Below are 17,428 nucleotides of genomic sequence, written 5' to 3'. Positions count from 1 at the left end.
AAGAGCCATCCTTGGTTCCAATTCTGCTGCTGCCACGATTTGGTTGTGACCTCAGGTACATTCCTTCTGTCTATGCCTTAGTGTCTCCACCTGGAAAATAAAGATAACAGTGTCTACCTCATGGAGTGAATCCATGGGAAATGTTCAAACTGAGTCTAGCACATATTAAGCACTCAGTAAGGGTTGCTATTCTTACTAGAGACACTCTCTATTCTGCTGATTCCATTACTAAGTCACAGATGAAAACTTGATAGGCGGCAAACCCTACAAACATACCTACCAAATATAACAAGTATGTCCATATTCCATTCTTGGAGAATAGTCTCAACCAAAGCTAAATATAACAGAAAGATGACTTCTTACACAGTCTGCACTTGTTTGTTTTAAACGGCATGTAGTCACCATGTAGTTCCTGAAAGCCTACTCCGTGTCTTACATGTGCCAGGTACTCGAAATACAATGATAAAAATCACGCAAATTTCTTATAGTCTAGTAGAGGAGGTAACATAGAGCAACTTAAAATGTTTTCTTTTTGTTTTTTGGAAAGGTGGTGGCAGGGGTGTTGAGGGATTGTGGAACTTCAGATCTACTCAAACCATTTAACAGGTCTTTCTTCTAACAGTCTCAGAGTTCTCTCTAGGTTTGTAAAACAATTTCCTTTTCATTTTGTTTCCTTAATGATAACGAAAATACTGCAGACTCACTTAAGAAAATTTGACTCAGTGGTATTATAAGCCAAATTTTTGTTTTAATTTTTTTCTACTTTATATATATATTTCATTAAGCATCTTTATCTTTGAAAATCAAGAAAAATTAAAATGACAGAGAAAGACAAATATCATATGATCTCACTTATATGTGGAATCTAAAGAAAAGAATAAATGAATGAACTAATCAGAAACAGTGTCAGAGACAGAGGAAAAACTGAGGGTTGCTAGATGGGAGGGGGGGTGGGGATAAGGGGGAAGGTGAGGGGATTAGAAAGCACAGTCAGTATCCACAATACTGCCACGGGGATACGAAAGTCAATTTGGGGAATGTAATCAATAATGTTGTAAAGATTTGGTAGGGTATCCGATGGACGCGGGTCTTATTTTGGAGACCACCTCAGGGATGAGGTAGATGCCTGATCACTGCACTGTACACCTGAAGCTGAAGCTAAACAATAATGAATGTCAACTGCAATTTTATATACATATATATATATACATATATATATATTTACAAGAAGTGGAGTACAGCATTAGGAATAGAGACAGTGGAAATGTAACGGCTGTGTGCAAAGTCAGAGGGGTAGTAGTTTGGGGGATGGGGGTTATCACTTTGTGAGGGATATAAATGATAAATGTCTAACTATTACATTGTTTTGTACAAGTGAAACTAATTTAAAACAAAAGAATATACCTAAAACAAACAAACAAAAAAATTAAAATGGAAAAATTGGGGAAGTACAGAAAAGTATAAAAAGTTACCCATAATTACACTTTTCTTAACATTTTGATATATTTTCTTCAGATATTTTTTGTGTGCTTACTATATTATTTAGCTGAGACCATGCTGTGTGATGTGTGTAAATAATTTCATCTTATTTTATAGGGTTATTGTGAAGATAATGTATTTAAGCTCAAAACACAGTGTCTGGTAGACTTATATAACCATTCAGTAATTGTTAGTTATTAGAGTTATCTTGCCCTTCTTTACCTCTCACATACTAAGCATTTTCCCATATTAGAAAGTCCGCATAAGCATTATTTTTTAATGACAACAAAGTATTCTATAATTATGGATGTACCATGGTTTACTTTTCCTTCCCTTTATATTTGAACATTTATGTTTCTTCTAAAATTACCCTACTATAAATAATGTTTCCTTAATTATTTTAAAATATAAACCGTTGCATTTCTGATCACTATCTTTGCATTTCTGATTACTTCCTTGGAGTAGATTCCTAGAAAGGGAATTAGTGAGTCCAAATGTTTGAACATTTTTAAAGATCTTTGATGGACACATTGCCAAAATGCTTTCTAGAAATTTTGCTTAACTTTATACTTTCACTCTTGCCTAATAGTAAATTAAGTGCCTATGTCAGAAAATCCTTCTTTAGCCTTAAGGATTACCTTTAAAATAATTATTATTACTTTTTAAGGGAAAGTGGTTTACAATTTTAACAATTTCTGTGGTTTTTTCATAATTAAAATATGTTACTTATATTCTTTTTAAAGGTGTATTTTCACTGCTCATTTATCTAATTGAAATCTTAGTAATTTTCTTATGAATTTGTGTGAATCCCATATATAGTAAGACTATTCATTCTTTTTTTTTTTTTTTTTTTAAGGAGGGCGTAGCTCAGTGGCCCATGCGGGGATCGAACTGGCAGCCTTGGTGTTATAAGCACCACACTCTAACCAACTGAGCTAACCGGCCACCCCAAGGCTATTCATTCTTGCTTTGTCACGTTTGTTGGAATAGTTCCCCAAATTTGTATTTCTTTTCCTTTTTCTGATTTTTTTTTTTTTAAAGATTTTATTGGGGAAGGGGAACAGGATTTTATTGGGGAACAGTGTGTACTTCCAGGACTTTTTTCCAAGTCAAGTTATTGTCCTTTCACTCTTAGTTGTGGAGGGTGCCGTTCAGCTTCAAGTTGTTGTCCTTTCAGTCTTAGTTGTGGAGGGCGCAGCTCAGCTCCAGGTCCAGTTGCCATTGCTAGTTGCAGGGGGCACAGCCCATCATCCCTTGCAGGAGTCAAACCGGCAACCTTGTGGTTGAGAGGACGCACTCCAACCAACTGAGCCATCCAGGAGCTCAGCGGCAGCTCAGCTCAAGGTGCCGTGTTCAATCTTATTTGCAGGGGGCACTGCCCACCATCCCTTGTGGGACTCGAGGACTTGAACCGGCAACCTTGTGGTTGAGAGCCCACTGGCCCATGTGGGAATCGAACCGGCAGCCTTCGGAGTTAGGAGCATGGCGCTCTAACCTCCTGAGCCACTGGGCCGGCCCCTTTTTCTGATTTTTTAATAATTCAACTTAATTGGTCTTTTTCTTCCTAATTTCTCTATTGCTTTTGAGTGTAGAACATCCTCTCTATCCGTAGACACATATTTTTTTCCCTAGTTTATATAATTAAACATTTACTGTTAACCCTTTAATACCCTGGAAATATATTTTTCTACATGGGGTGAAGTGATCTCAGTATTTTCCCATAGCACGTAGTGGTTTTTCTTACTTCTATTAAATATTTATTACATTATATTGTAAAATTTTCTGAATTTGCCTTCTTCATAAGACTTAAATTTTCATCTTTTTAATTTTTATTCCCAGCAGCTAGTATAGTACCTACCACTTTGCAGAGACTCAACAAATATTTGCTAAATGAAAGAAAGAAATAACACAATTTTTTATACATATACATATATATATATATATATATATATATATATATATATATATATATATATATAATTTGGCTGGAAGATTTTTTTTTTTTAAGATTTTTTTATTGGGGAAGGCGAACAGGACTTTATTGGGGAACAGTGTGTACTTCCAGGACTTTTTTCCAAGTCAAGTTGTTGTCCTTTCAATCTTAGTTTTGGAGGGTGCCGTTCAGCTTCAAGTTGTTGTCCTTTCAGTCTTAGTTGTGGAGGGCGCAGCTCAGCTCCAGGTCCAGTTGCCATTGCTAGTTGCAGGGGGCACAGCCCACCATCCCTTGCGGGAGTTGAACCAGCAACCTTGTGGTTGAGAGGACACGCTCCAACCCACTGAGCCATCCGGGAGCTCAGCGGCAGCTCAGCTCAAGGTGCCGTGTTCAATTTTAGTTGCAGGGGGCGCTGCCCACCATCCCTGCAGGAATCGAGGAATCAAACTGGCATCCTTGTGGTTGAGAGGATGCGCTCCAACCAATTGTGGCTGGAAGATTTTTGAGGCATGGTGTTATTCATCATCTATTTCTAGCTTTCAATACCTTAAGAGAGATTCTATATTTTAATTTTAAGTTAGTTTACATTCCACAGCGTCCACCATAAAGAATTGGAGTGGTCTAGTCATAAGAGAAGTAATATGAAAATGACTTGTACCAGTAAGTTAAATTTTCAGTTTATAGTAGGAATTGTGTGTAACCAGTAACCAGAAGTTCTGTACCTATTATCTAAGCCACTGTCTTACTAGATATTTTCCCAAACCGATCCTGCTCCACCTAGAAATGAACCTTTTTAGTGATAAGCATACTCAAACGAACAGCTACGATTTAAATGATTTATCCATATCATCCACCTGCTTCTGTTTCTTCATCAAAACAATTGACATGTCTTATTAACACAGAAGGAACCCCACGAAATCTCTGTACCAAGTGATGGTTGGTAGTCATGAGGGTGCCATGAAACTCACTAGTGTCTAAAGATACCTTGCTGAGATCTTCATCAAAGGGAGATACAGAACATCTGGTGATGTATTCAAGGTGTGCAACAGGGTTTGAGTGTTCAACAAGATCCACAAAACTGATTTGATGAATTGTGTCAATTCTACTGCTTTGTAAGTTTCTGTCTAACTTCACACCTGGATGCATTCTTTCCAGCTATGTCTTACAGGAACTATGAAGATTTTTTTTTTCAAGCCAGAAGTCATTTTTGCTGTATTTACATCTCCTAAAACGACATCTGAGCTGTTAGCTTTAACAGTGAATTATGAGTCTACTGGTAAATTCTGTAGTAAAGACGCCCTTTAAGTTTTTAAATGCCTTTTACTCGTATATCTTCGACTGCAAACAGATACCTATTTCCCTATTAAAACATGTTAGAAGTTCAGAAGGGGTATGAAATTGGGACAGTTATGATTAGTTTATAGCTTACAATATAATCATTATTGTCTGGCTTTGAATATTAGAAAAGAGGCTTTCATATGTATGCTATAAGATAATAATTGAGCATGATATTTGCCAAGAGATAAAGATGATTATTAAAGACTTTTGCGACATCAGGTCAAACACAATGCTACAAATCATGAAATTTTATCACATGGATCCATGTTTAAGGAATTAAAAAGATACTTTTCTGTTGTCATTTTCCCTCTGAGAATGTCAGAAAGGAAATTGAATGCAGTAGTATCTTCAATATTGAAATATACTAGGTAACTGCATTAGTTTTGAAAGCAACATGACCATGTCCTTATCTTGTTTTGGAAGTGGGTTGCTAATAATAATATATTAAAGAAGCAAAGTCCATTCCATTTCTGGGACCAGAATGTTTCTGGTGCCCTCAAGTATGAAAAGCTATGATGCTGACTTTGTTTCTTTCATAGGAATTGTCTCCTTGTTGCATTTGGACAATTGATTTAAAAGAACCGGTGGCAAAAATGTAAACTTAAGACTAAAATTAAGCTAATCTCTGTGTTCACTTCCATTATTAATCAACCTAACCCATTCGTTAACTGATTATATAACTCAGCGCAGCCACTAGTGTTAGCAGGCATGAAAGTTTGGGGCAAAATTGGAATCTGTCTGGAAGATAGGTGGTAAGGTAAATAATGTGGAATTGAATTCTAGCCTAGAAAGGCATTATTCAGTTCTGAATGTCTTACTTAGAGAGGGACACTTGTCACACGTAGGTAGGAATGTGTAACAGTAAGCGTAGTGCATGGCTTAAAAATCAAGAGACTTAAATGTTTTCCCTGCAAATTACTTTCCATCTTAGATCCTCCCCATTAAATGGGAAACCAGTAAAGATTTCCCCATCCAGAAATGAAATTGGCTTTAGAAAAAAATTGTATAGACAAACAGATGTAGAGATACATAGATCCATCCATCCATCCCTCTTAACCTTTTCTCTAGGTTCTTTGGCTCTACCTGAAAGATTTCCCTTGAACCTTTATTTGAATGTACTATGAAACCTGCAAAATAATTAAGGCTCTTGTCCCTTAATATTTACTAAGACTTGCTAAACATACCTCTACAAAACATTTTGCATAATTAACTCAGCTCTTAAAGATGAGGAGAAACCAGGAGGTGGTTCCCAAAACATATATGAGAGAAGGATTTTTCTGTTTCACTTTTCTGATTTTGATGGACATATTTCTCTGAAAAGTACTTTTAATTTAGGAGAGGAAGTAAGAGATTTCCCAGGAGGAATACTTAGCAATAGTCATGTGGCTCCAAATGCAAGACCCAAACCCTTTGTAGCTGAGCCTAGTGGGGAGGGAGACGGGTTGAAGAATGGCTGACAGGCTCAATGATAGATTCCTTCTGATGAGTTTGGGTTCATTCATTCAATATACTCACACGAGGAAGAAATAGACCTTGAGGTCCAGAAAACCGGCAGCTAAAGACAAATTATCAAAAATGTTTACCTTCAAATTGCAATTTGGATTAGGTTACAAAGGAAAGCATTCTAGCTAGAGTATACGTATAAAATGTGGTTCATTGTTCAGATTCTAGGAAAGGATGAATAAAAGAATTTAGTGCTTAACAATTTGTTTTGGTAAAAAGTATGCAAGCTAAATCTGAGTGTCAGGAAAAGTGTGCACTTTGCTGTTGTGAACTTTGTGAGAACACCACAAATGCCACACACTCAGTAAGCCTGTAAACACCTAAAATACAGAGAAATTAACCAAGTGGCAGAACGCCGATTCTTGTGTACGAAAACTACAAAACAAAGGGCACCAAAGGTACATCCCTGTAGCAGCGAGTGTGTGATTCGTTGCTCCTCCTCGTACAGCACAGCTCTGGTCCTTCAGCTTTGCTCCAGAGGACCCTCCCTTCTTGTTGAATTTGCTTAGTCTGGAAGTATCGATTTCTGCCCCCGCTCTTCGTGGGTCCCACTGTGCTTATCAGGAGTGATAGTTGGTTCTTTTGCCCTTATCACTCTTTCATTGGTTTCCCTTAGTCACATTGGTAATTATTAATATAATGTAAATGTCTTTTCTTCCAGTCCTCCTCGCCCTCTGAGTAACATGAATGACAGCATGGTGAGCCACATGTGCTCTGGAGTGCCCACTCCCACCAAGAGGTACGTGTGGCTTGTGCCACAGTCGCTGCTCATAGTTGGGGACAGGCCTCTGGCAGAAAGGACTGGCTTTCTTTCTCCTCCTTGGACTGTATTTTAATATTATTTTCTACTCTTAGTCGTTTCTTTTACTTCCTCACTCATACATGTAGCAACTAAAGGAGTCTGCTTTTGAGTGGTGCCTGAGGTGGAAACTCTGCATTTGTGACAAGCAGTAAACATAGTGTCAAAGCAGCTTAGGCGTGTTTGAGATCTTTTTTGTGTGTGTGTTTTTTTTAACATTAACATTTTGATGATCATGAATTTCACCAGTTTTGCATTTGATCTCTTTCTGTGTCAAAGATGGATTCTGTGTCCTGATTAGACCGTGTAAATTGAGTTAATCCCTTATATTCTCCTAAATCATTCTGTATGTGATTCAACATTTAAGTTGAAAAGCCTGAGTCTCTCTCTTAGTTATACAAGGAGTTTCCTTTAGGGTCCTTCAAGGAACTAGAACTGTGTACTCCTTTCTCCCCTTTATTTAATTTACTTTTCTCCAAAATTCCCTTAGGCAGGACTTAAAAAAACTATATAAAATGGCTTACTTTCTATTTGATTTAAGCTGTTCCCTGAACAGAGCAATGCAGAAACTCCCTCAGGGTTATAACCATTAAAGAATTCTAACAGTCATCGCTCAAAAAAAACCCAAAAAAAAAAAAAAAAAAAAAAAAAACCTGGGGGGAAAAGGGCAGATTACCATTATAAAAAAAAAACAAAAAAAAACCAAAAAAAAAAAAAAAAAAAAAAACAAAACAAAACAAAGAAATTCCAACCCACTCCCCAAGTCCTTCCTGAAGTAAACCACTTTGTGTCCTGCGTATGATTGCTTTGGATTAATTCAGCTATAGAAATGTCATTTGCTTAATAATACTTAATATGTAATATACAGCAGTTCCTCAAATAACATCATTTAATTCAGTGTCGTTTCATTATAACAGGTGTGAGATGCCATAGGAACTTGACTCTTGTTTATTAACATCGATTAACCTATGGTAAAATTGGTTTCGTTATAGTGGTTTCTCCACAGTTCCAAGAACCTGTCTACGACGTTAAGTGAGGACTTACTGTATAGTACTTAAAATCAACTGTGTTTGTTCCCATTGGCTAAAACTCCGAGAGCAGTGTTGCCCAAATTTGACTGATGAGAAGAATCACTTGGGTCACTTATTAAAAATACAACTACCTGGGACCACACTAGACCCAGTGGATCTTGAGATACTGAGAAGCTACACATTTAACAAGTATTCCAGGTGATTCTTCTTATTAAGCAAGTTTGGAAAAGTAGCCTTAGAAGGAAGCTAAGCAGTAAACTGTAGGGCTACCGTGGAGTAGAGGATTTAGGGACTTGATAATACAAGTCCCTTGATATTGTCAGAGTGACCTGATAATACAGTGTTATCCCCGTGGAAACTCAAGACCCTGACCAGGTAAGAGTCCTTGCCCACAGCCTTGTTCAAACATTACGAGCAGAGGAAGAGCCAAGCTACCACTTTGGGGCAGAGTTGAGTGGTACCATGTGCCAGAGCATAGACTTTTGACCCAGACTGTCTGCATTTGAATGCCTGACCTTGAACAATATTTGTATCCTCCATTTTTTTCATATAAAATGGGAATGATAATAATATCTACTTTGTGGGGTTTATGTGAGAACTTAAGATACTGTTTTCATTATTTAAGAAGTAAACTGTAGTGAGAGAACAGGAGGGGAAGAAATAGAATAATTTACAAATAATACTTCTCAAGGAGGAACAGAAAGCTTCTGGAACAATATAGAATAATTAAACCTCTCCTATCCACCTAGATATGAAAACGACCCTTGCTGGCCTTAGTCCTTAGTTTTTTTATGTTAAACACCCGTAGCATTCAGATGCGGACCCAGAATCTAAATATCGTCTCAGGAAGGTTTCCGTTTCAAAACTAGGAAGATAAGGTAGATCATTGAAAGAAATCAACTTGTAGGTTGCATGTTAGTTTTAGCAATGTCACCTACCAGGGTTTCACTTCATCTAAGTTACTTCATTGATTTGTTTTGTCACTTGAGTCACTGCATCCTTGAGGGCCCTAGGTGCCTGGTGACCAAGGGCAGCAGACCTTCAGTGAGCACAGCTGAATGTAGCTGCTAGAAGCTGTTGGAGGGAGGGCATCTTTCTGGACGGTGTTTTATTGCTTGAGAAGACCGAAAGAAGGGACTCAGGAGCAATAACGATGACCACAGCCGCTTCCTTACTATTAAGCCCCAGGTTTAATAGTAAGTGGCCAGCTGCAAGTATCAGTCACAAAATCGCTGTCATTCTTTGAAACTGGTTTCAGGAAATATAGCACAGCCTGGATGAAATGCTAAGTTTTCAAGTTAGCATTTCAGCTAGCACCTCTTTCCAGGCAGACTTAGTCACTGCCGGAGGTGGTTATCACAGGCTGTCAGGAGGCTGAGCAGCAGACCGAAGGCGGCCAAAGCCCTCAGCAGACCAGAGAGGAAGACAACACTAACTCACCAAGAAGAAGAACTGTGGGAGGAGAGGCTGCCCAGGAACAAGATGCCCGGCCTAAACATATAGGCCATGGAATTGTAGGAGAATTCATTTATATTCTGGAAGACATTATGACAGGACGTATGGACATTAATAGCATAATTCATAGATTTGGCTCTTCATGGCCTCAGTTACCAAAGGGTATAAATTTCCAGCTAGTAATCTGTTTACTTCCTCAAGGACTCACCAGTTTTTCTCTCCTCCTCTGACTGTCGTCAGACCTGTGTCTCTGGAGTCTCAGGAAAGCCAGCATGTCATCCCGGGCCCAGAGCCTTCCGCTGCTGGGGCAGAGAATCCTCACGGGGGATAAAGCTGCTCTCCAGAAATAGGAGGATTCGTTTAGCACTCAATGTAAGATATAAAGCACTGAATTAGACAAGAACATGCAGAGTAATATAAAAATGCAGGAAAAATTTAAGAGCCCCAGGTTACCTTTTCAGTAGCAAGTGCATAGAAAACTACAGTGATAGCCACAGTTGTCAAGGATAATACTCTATTACCTAGGAAGATGGTCTCAAATGTAAGGGTTACTTCTTACAGAAGAAAGCCTTCCAATGGCAACGATGCTGGTTATCATGTGAGATACCATGAATTATGTTCCTGAGAGGTTCCACTCTAGGGATTTGCCCTGCGTAATATTATTCTAATATTCCCATATTGATATTTCTATAATTAAAAAGGAATTTTGTCTTTACCTTAGGCTAAATAGTTCCTGGAAATGTTACTGAAACTAAAATTTGGAAAAATATTAAATTGCTTTCTTTTAAAGGAATCAAAATAGTACACCTGAAAACGAACAACGAAAACCTTTCTACAACTTGACGGCAGAGGCTCAAGTTCCCCGTCCCCTGTCTGATTTCCCCGGAGGCTTGCTTCTGTCCCTGTTCTTCCCTCAGGCTCAGAGTGTGACCTGGGATATGATACTCTGCTGTTGCTCTGTTTTAAGTCATACCATCTATTCAGACCACTAGAGAAACTGAAGCTAATATTTTTTGAAAGTCTTCTCAAGATTTATCTTTATGAATATTTAAACTTCTATAATTCTGTGGGCATTTCATATCATTGCGGCAGTATGAAAAACCTTTAGTATGAAACGTTTTGCTTTGTGCATGTCGTTGGCATATGAAGATCAACTCTTAATTTCAGGTATTAACATTTAACTTTAAAAAGCACAAACCCAGTTAAGCAAGATGAAAAATGTCCAATGATCTATCTATCATCGTGCTTATAGTTAACAATACTGTATTGTGCCCTTAAAAATTTAAGAGGCTAGAGCTCACAATATGTGTACTTACTCCAGGAAAAAAATTAATAAATGAAAAGAAAAAAATGGCATAAATCCGCAAAGGCAAAAGCAGAAAGGGAAGAGCAGAAAGTGTCCTTGGATCACAGAAGCATCTGAAACGCCGCCAGGATGCGCTCCATCTCTTGGCTTCTCTCAGTGTGCCGTCGTCCTTCCCTCCTATTGCGGAACAGCTACTTCTCCTCCTGCCACTGGCTTCAGGCACACGCCCACAGCCTCGCCACTGAAGAGACTGTACTCCTCCTCCGCTGGATGAGAAAACTCCCAGGATTCTATTACTGCTCATCCTTGTGTGTATGTAATAGGTTATCCTGTCAGGAACAGAAGAGAAAGATCCTGGGAAAGGACAACAACAGAGGTCGTTGGCAGACGCTGTTTTGCTGCCCAGCACAGATATGTGCATAAGTGTGCACGTGCCCACACACACTTCCCGAAACAGTTCCATTTCCAGAGTTTCCCTTCTGTACATCATTCAGCTCTCCATATACAACTGCAACTGCACACACATCTTTCCCAGGAGTCCTGTCCACATCCTGTAGACAGCATGGGTTCCAAGATATCTAGGTTATATCCATTTGTCCAGATCAGGTCTAGGTATGGTTTTCTGTGGTTCATTAACCCATCCTACCATGGACCGAATGATATATTTTAAGCACTCAAACACCCAGTATACAAAAGTAGAGATCTAAAAATAGGATAATTATAATTTAGAGAAGGGGAAAAGGAAAGTAACAGAAACCGTAGCATGTTAAGCCACACTTGCCTATGTTTCCTCCTGGAACGCCACTAAAATAGCACTAAAGACTTTTTTGTAAAGTAAAAACCCACAAGAACAAAGAAAAATGGAACAGGAGACACCAGCAGCAATAATTTGGAACCAACAAAGCAGATGGATAAGTGGTAACTGATTTTACAAACTGGCGAAAGCAAAAACCTAAGCTGACAGTGTGAGAAGCGCAGAAGAAAGCCCACCCCAGGAATCAGAAGGCTCCTAAAAGGGGGGTACAGAATGGTTGGCTGGTCGTTTGTATAAGAAGCACTGAGAGCCTCCGATTGTCAACATAACTGGGCAGCTGCCCCTACCTCACTCTGCCAAAGAGTTGAGGGTTGTGTTTGGAGTTTCTGGAATGGTATAACCGCCATAAAACCCTAGTTGGCTTCATTGTCTCACCCTGGGTGGGCTGAGGCAACTCACTTTCAGACAACCTATCTCTTGCCCTTGCAACATTATACTTAAGACTTAGAGATCACTCTTACGGTACATCCTGTTTTTCTTCAAGGTGTCCGAAACTCGAGTCATAAGGGGCACAAGATCTAAGTCCCAGGATCCCAGAAATTAAAGTTTTACCAGTTGCTGTGCTCTTTAGCCATATAGCAGACTGATGTATTTTCCCCTCCCTGGGATGGAGAGTTTTGTTACCACCCACACCTCAACTTGACTCAGTTCTGTTCATGGTATACCCCACTTCTGGTACCAGTTTATATTTTAGTCAGAATGCTTGGCTGTAAATGACAGAAACTCAGTATGAATTAGCTTAGAGAAAACCAGACTTTTGGTTTTGTCACCAAAATGGGAAGAGCAAGGTTGTACGTGCCTGGGCCTCAGGGATGACCAGAGCAAGGGGAACTCTAACTCATTTAGGTGTTTTCCTGCCTCCTTCCCTCCCTTCTCCCCTCAGCTCCCCTACATGATCCTTGATCCTCTCAGTTACATGTCAGCTTCTTCTCTACCTTTTTCACACAGCAGAGAATATAGCCCCAAGACCCATGTGTTCATATTTCATAACCTCACTACCCTACAGGGATTGCCCTTCTCTTAGTTCCAATTTGAAACTCCCAATCAAAGTTCTGTTTGGTCCATCTTGGATCCTGTTATCCACCCAAGTGATTTTTCTGTTTGGTGGCCCCATCTAGAATGGGTGGGGGTCAGTTCAACAAAATGGGGTCTTCTGTCTCTGGAGAGGTAGCGTACTAAGGAGATACATAACTATAAGCTTATTGTTTGGGGTGGTTTCTAAAAAAAAAATGTGTGTGTAAATACATTACATTGTGTCTCCATTTACCTAGCTTTGTTTCAGGACACCCTTTTTCTCCCGGCCACCTCATTTTCATTTCTCTCAAGGGTTAAATAATGCTTTCTGTTCTGTTCAGTTTATGAAGATGTATTGTGTGAGGTCATAACACCATCTTTGGGTGGTAACACCCAAAAGCCACTACTTCTGAATACTTACCAGTTGCTAGGAATACCTAAGAAAAGGCAAAATATTATCAGTTAGAACTTTTTCACTTTAACACATACTTCACAAGAAGGAAAAGCAGTTTTTAAAGGCCAGACGATCTCACAGTAAAAATATTATTTCTGAGCTGTAAAAACATGGCCAAGTTAAGTGATTAGTTGCACTATAATAGTATTAAAATGGCTCTTTAATAGTGCCAAGGTAAAGCGTTATCTTGTTATCTACAGAATATAGTAGAATAACAAAAGCCCCTACCTGCTGTCTTTACACTGAGAACAACAGAGATGTTGGGGAAACTGAGAAAGGAGGCAAAGTGAAATGGGTCAAGCCAGAAACCATCCATTTGTGGACTCAGGCCATAATTCCCTCCCTTCCTGTGAAATGAGGAAAACAGAGCTCGGTTGAAAAGCCCAAATTAATGAGGATTTCAGCACGGTCATGAAACAGCTAGCTTGTATGAATTCATGAGACTCTCTCCAAGGCAACACCAGAATTATCTTTTTTTCCTAATCTTTTTTTGAAAGACAAAAAAGCAGAGTAATTGAAAATTAACACATAATCTTACAGGACTTCAGGGTCCTCAGGGCTGGCAGATTTTCAAAGTCCATCTGATAGCCCGGGCAGGCCTCCAGTTTTTAACTGCTTCTGGGTTGGGATTCAATTCCATTTCCACTCAAGCATTTAAGGTAAACCCTTTAGCAATTCTCGCTCAGTTAGTATAAACAAAAACATTATACATATATATTTATATTTTACATATACAGTAATATATATGTTTTATTGTATCACAAAAAGAGTTTAAATCCAAAAAGGAAATCTGGAAAAACAGGTACGACTGTGAATGTGAGTAGAACAACATAACACCCTCACCCCAAACAAAATTGTGAGAAAATTGTTGGACACCTAAGTTCCTTATCTTCTCTAGGCTGCTATGGTAATGCTCTTCATTTTGGTTTAGATCCCTGATTACCTGGCAAGCAACACTAGTTCTGAACAGCAGTCTTCATATAAAGCTAAAATGGTGTCTAATGAACTGATGCTTCTGTAGTAAATGTCTCCAATTTCTGTTCTGCCATTTGCTTTGGAACACACCCTGGTCAGACTTTCACTTCCTGTTACTCTGCCAAAACAATTTCTATCCAGGAGACCAGTGCTTCCTCAGGGCTAATCCAATGTGGAATTCTCAGGACTTACCTGGCCTGGTCTACCAGGGGCATTTGACATAGATGATCACTGTCTTCTACGTGAAACACTTCTGCACTTGCCTCTAGGTATTGTGCTTTTCTGGTTTTCCTCTCATTCCTTCTAGTTGTTCCATGCTTCTTTGAACGCTCAATGTTAGTATACCAGAGGGACCACTTCCCTTTCCTATCTGTACTCACTGTAGGTGATCCCATCCAAACTCATCGCTTTTAATACTATCTACATACTGGTGACTTCCAAACTTACTTTTCTGGCCCAGCCCTTTTCCCTGAGCTCTAACCTCATATCCTCTTCATAATTAGTACCTTCACCTGGATATTGAATACACACAATTAGCATGTTCCAAACCAAGTTCTGTATCTTTCCCCACCAAGTCTTCTTCTCCCATAGTTTTCACCATCTCAGTTAAGGCCAATCCCATTCTCCTAGTTGCTCCGTCAGAATCCATGATTCTTCTCCCATCTAAACTGTCAGATTATTAGATCAGCTTTATCCAAAAACACCATCAAAGTCTGTCTGAGGTCTTGCTATTTCTTACCACTTCTACTGTTAACTACTATTTTCCTAGCCTCTCGTCTCTCCTCTGGAATGCCTTCTAAGTATATGCTTCTTCCCGTGCTCTCTGGTACTTTATCTTCCATAGAGCAAATGATCCTATTAAAATATAAGTTATATATCTCACCTCTGCTCAAAACCCTGCAATAACTTCTCATATCAGAGTGAAAGCTAAAGCCCTTACAATGGCCTACAAGGTTACATAGCAGTACTTCTCTGTCTGTCACAAAGAAGCAGTTTTGTTTTAATTTCTAGTTTGAAGTACAGATACTTTACAGAAATATGACAAAAATGAGTTACTACAAAGAGAACTTCCACTCTGGTTATGATGAAGTAACTGGGATCATATTACCTCTAAACTACTAGAAAACTGGTCTGAATATAACAACTACTTTCAGAAATTAGACAGTAAATAGGGCAAGATTGATCTCTGAGGGATAAGAAACAAATGAGCAAAGTGCTATGATTGTCCAGGCTTTCTGCCGAGAGGCATTTGCCCAACTCCAGGCAGGATACAAGCAGAGCAAGGCAATATTGTTGAGCATAAGAACACAGAGATTGGAGTTCAGGGAAGCTGGAGTTTGCTGAGCAGATTACCAGAAAGGAGGAAGTGTGCTGAGAAAGAGCTCCATCAATCTGCATAGAGGACCCTTGAGGCTGAAAACTCAGCTGTCTTTGCACAGAATGAGTTTTCACAAGACCAGCAAAGAACTACTTGGGGAAGAACAGCTCTGGGGGAATTTGAAAGTGGAACAGCTACCTGAGCTCACATAGTTGCTTGAGTTTCAACCAACCAGAGTAAAGATAACATTGTTGAATGCTTGGGGCATGCAGTAAAGACCCCAGAAAGGCCATGCCTTAGGAGCAGGACAAAAATAGCCCTAGATAAAGGCTACTTTAGATTTTCACTAATGAAACTTGAAAATAAGCCTCAAAACGATCAAGCTGTCCTCAAGTAAATTAACTGACTACCAGATTCTTTGGAGGAAACCATCAAAATCCAGCCATTCAACAACATCATATTCAAAATTTCCATCATCCAGTAAAAAAATTAAAAGACATTGGAAGAAGCAGGGAACTATGACCTATAACAAGGAGAAAATTAGTCGATATAAACAGATCCGGAAATAACAGACATGCAATTAGCAAACATGGACTTTAAAACAGCATTGATAAATATCAAAAAATATAAAGGAAAATATGAACACAACGAAGAGAAAAATGGAAGAAATAAAAAAGTGTAAATATAATTGTAACTTTCTCATAAATATTTTACTTTAATAAAAAAATTTAAATAAAAAAACAAAATTTTTAGAGTAGAAAGGGATACTACCTGATGTGAAAAATTCAATGGATAGACTTAACAGATCAGAAATTGCAGAAGGAAAGTCCACTGAACTTAAAGACGGAGCAATACAGGGGCTGGCCCTGGTGGCTCGGGCAGTTAGAGCTCCGTGCTCCTAACTCCAAAGGCTGTGGTTCGATTCCCACATGGGCCAGTGGGCTCTCAACCACAAGGTTGCCGGTTCAAGTCTTCAAGTCCCACAAGGGATGGTGGGCTCCGCCCCCTGCAACTAAGATTGAACACAGCACCTTGAGCTGAGCTGCCTCCCAGATGGCTCAGTTGTTGGTTGGAGTGCGGGCTCAACCACAGGTTGCCAGTTCAATTCCTTGAGTCCTGCAAGGGATGGTGGGCAGCACCCCCAGCAACTAAAATTGAACAGGGCACCTTGAGCTGAGCTGCCACTGAGCTCCCGGATGGCTCAGTTGGTTGGAGCATGTCCTCTCAACCACAGAGTTGCAACGGCAACTAGCAACGGCAACTGGACCTGTAGCTGAACTGCGCCCTCCACAACCAAGATTGAAAGGACAACAACTTGACTTGGAAAAAAGTCCTGGAAGTACACACTGTTCCCCAATAAAGTCCTGTTCCCCTTCCCCAATAAAATCTTAAATTTAAAAAAAAAAAAGAGCAATACAAACTATCCAAAATGAAGCACGGAGAGAAAAAAGGCTGAAAAATGAACAGAGCCTCAGTGACCTGTGGGACAATGTCAGTCTAACAGAGAGGGAGAAAAAATATATTTTTTTTATCAAAAAGTTAATATTTTCAAATAAATTTTTACAAATTTGACGAAAACCGTAAGCCCACAGATAAAAGAAGTTCAACAAACTGTAGGCAGGATAAACAGAAAAGACTATGCCTAGGCACATTACTATCAAATTGCTGAAAACCAACGATAAAGAGAACATATTAAAAGCAGCTAGAGAAACAAAAGACGTTACATACAGGGGAACAAAGGTAAGATTTTTCAATGACTTCTCATTAAAAACAAGGCAAACTAGAAGAAAATGGGATAGCATCTGAAAGTGCTGAGAGAATTTATTTTTCTTCTTTCTAAAATATATAAATTTACTAGCTTTATCCACTGAAAATGTCTAGAAGCAGTGAAAACCCGGGTACAACGAGCACCCTCGAATTCTGACTGGTCTGTAAACACTCTTTCCCAGTAAAAGGAACCTGAAATCCTGGAAGAACAGTGGATTTCAAGTGTGAGGCAGGATATACAC

The 17,428-nt window shown here is 39.1% G+C and overlaps 1 protein-coding gene across 20 annotated transcripts in view; it reads left to right on the top strand.

Moving 5' to 3' along the window:
- The window catches only part of DTNB (dystrobrevin beta), a 185,576-nt gene that overhangs the window by 113,242 nt on the left and 54,906 nt on the right, over positions 1 to 17,428 (top strand). For 19 of the 20 annotated variants that reach the window (XM_074331786.1, XM_074331781.1, XM_074331778.1 and 16 more), the window contains one exon: positions 6,915 to 6,992. The exons of the other annotated variant lie outside the window; for it this stretch is intronic. In XM_074331786.1, coding sequence (XP_074187887.1) covers positions 6,915 to 6,992 — 78 coding nt within the window. The remainder of the gene's footprint in view (positions 1 to 6,914; positions 6,993 to 17,428) is intronic. 20 annotated transcript variants of the gene reach the window in all.

The sequence above is a fragment of the Rhinolophus sinicus genome, linkage group LG05 (assembly GCF_036562045.2).
Source record: "Rhinolophus sinicus isolate RSC01 linkage group LG05, ASM3656204v1, whole genome shotgun sequence".
NCBI lineage: Eukaryota > Metazoa > Chordata > Mammalia > Chiroptera > Rhinolophidae > Rhinolophus > Rhinolophus sinicus.
This window is presented reverse-complemented; position numbering and strand designations above follow the sequence as displayed.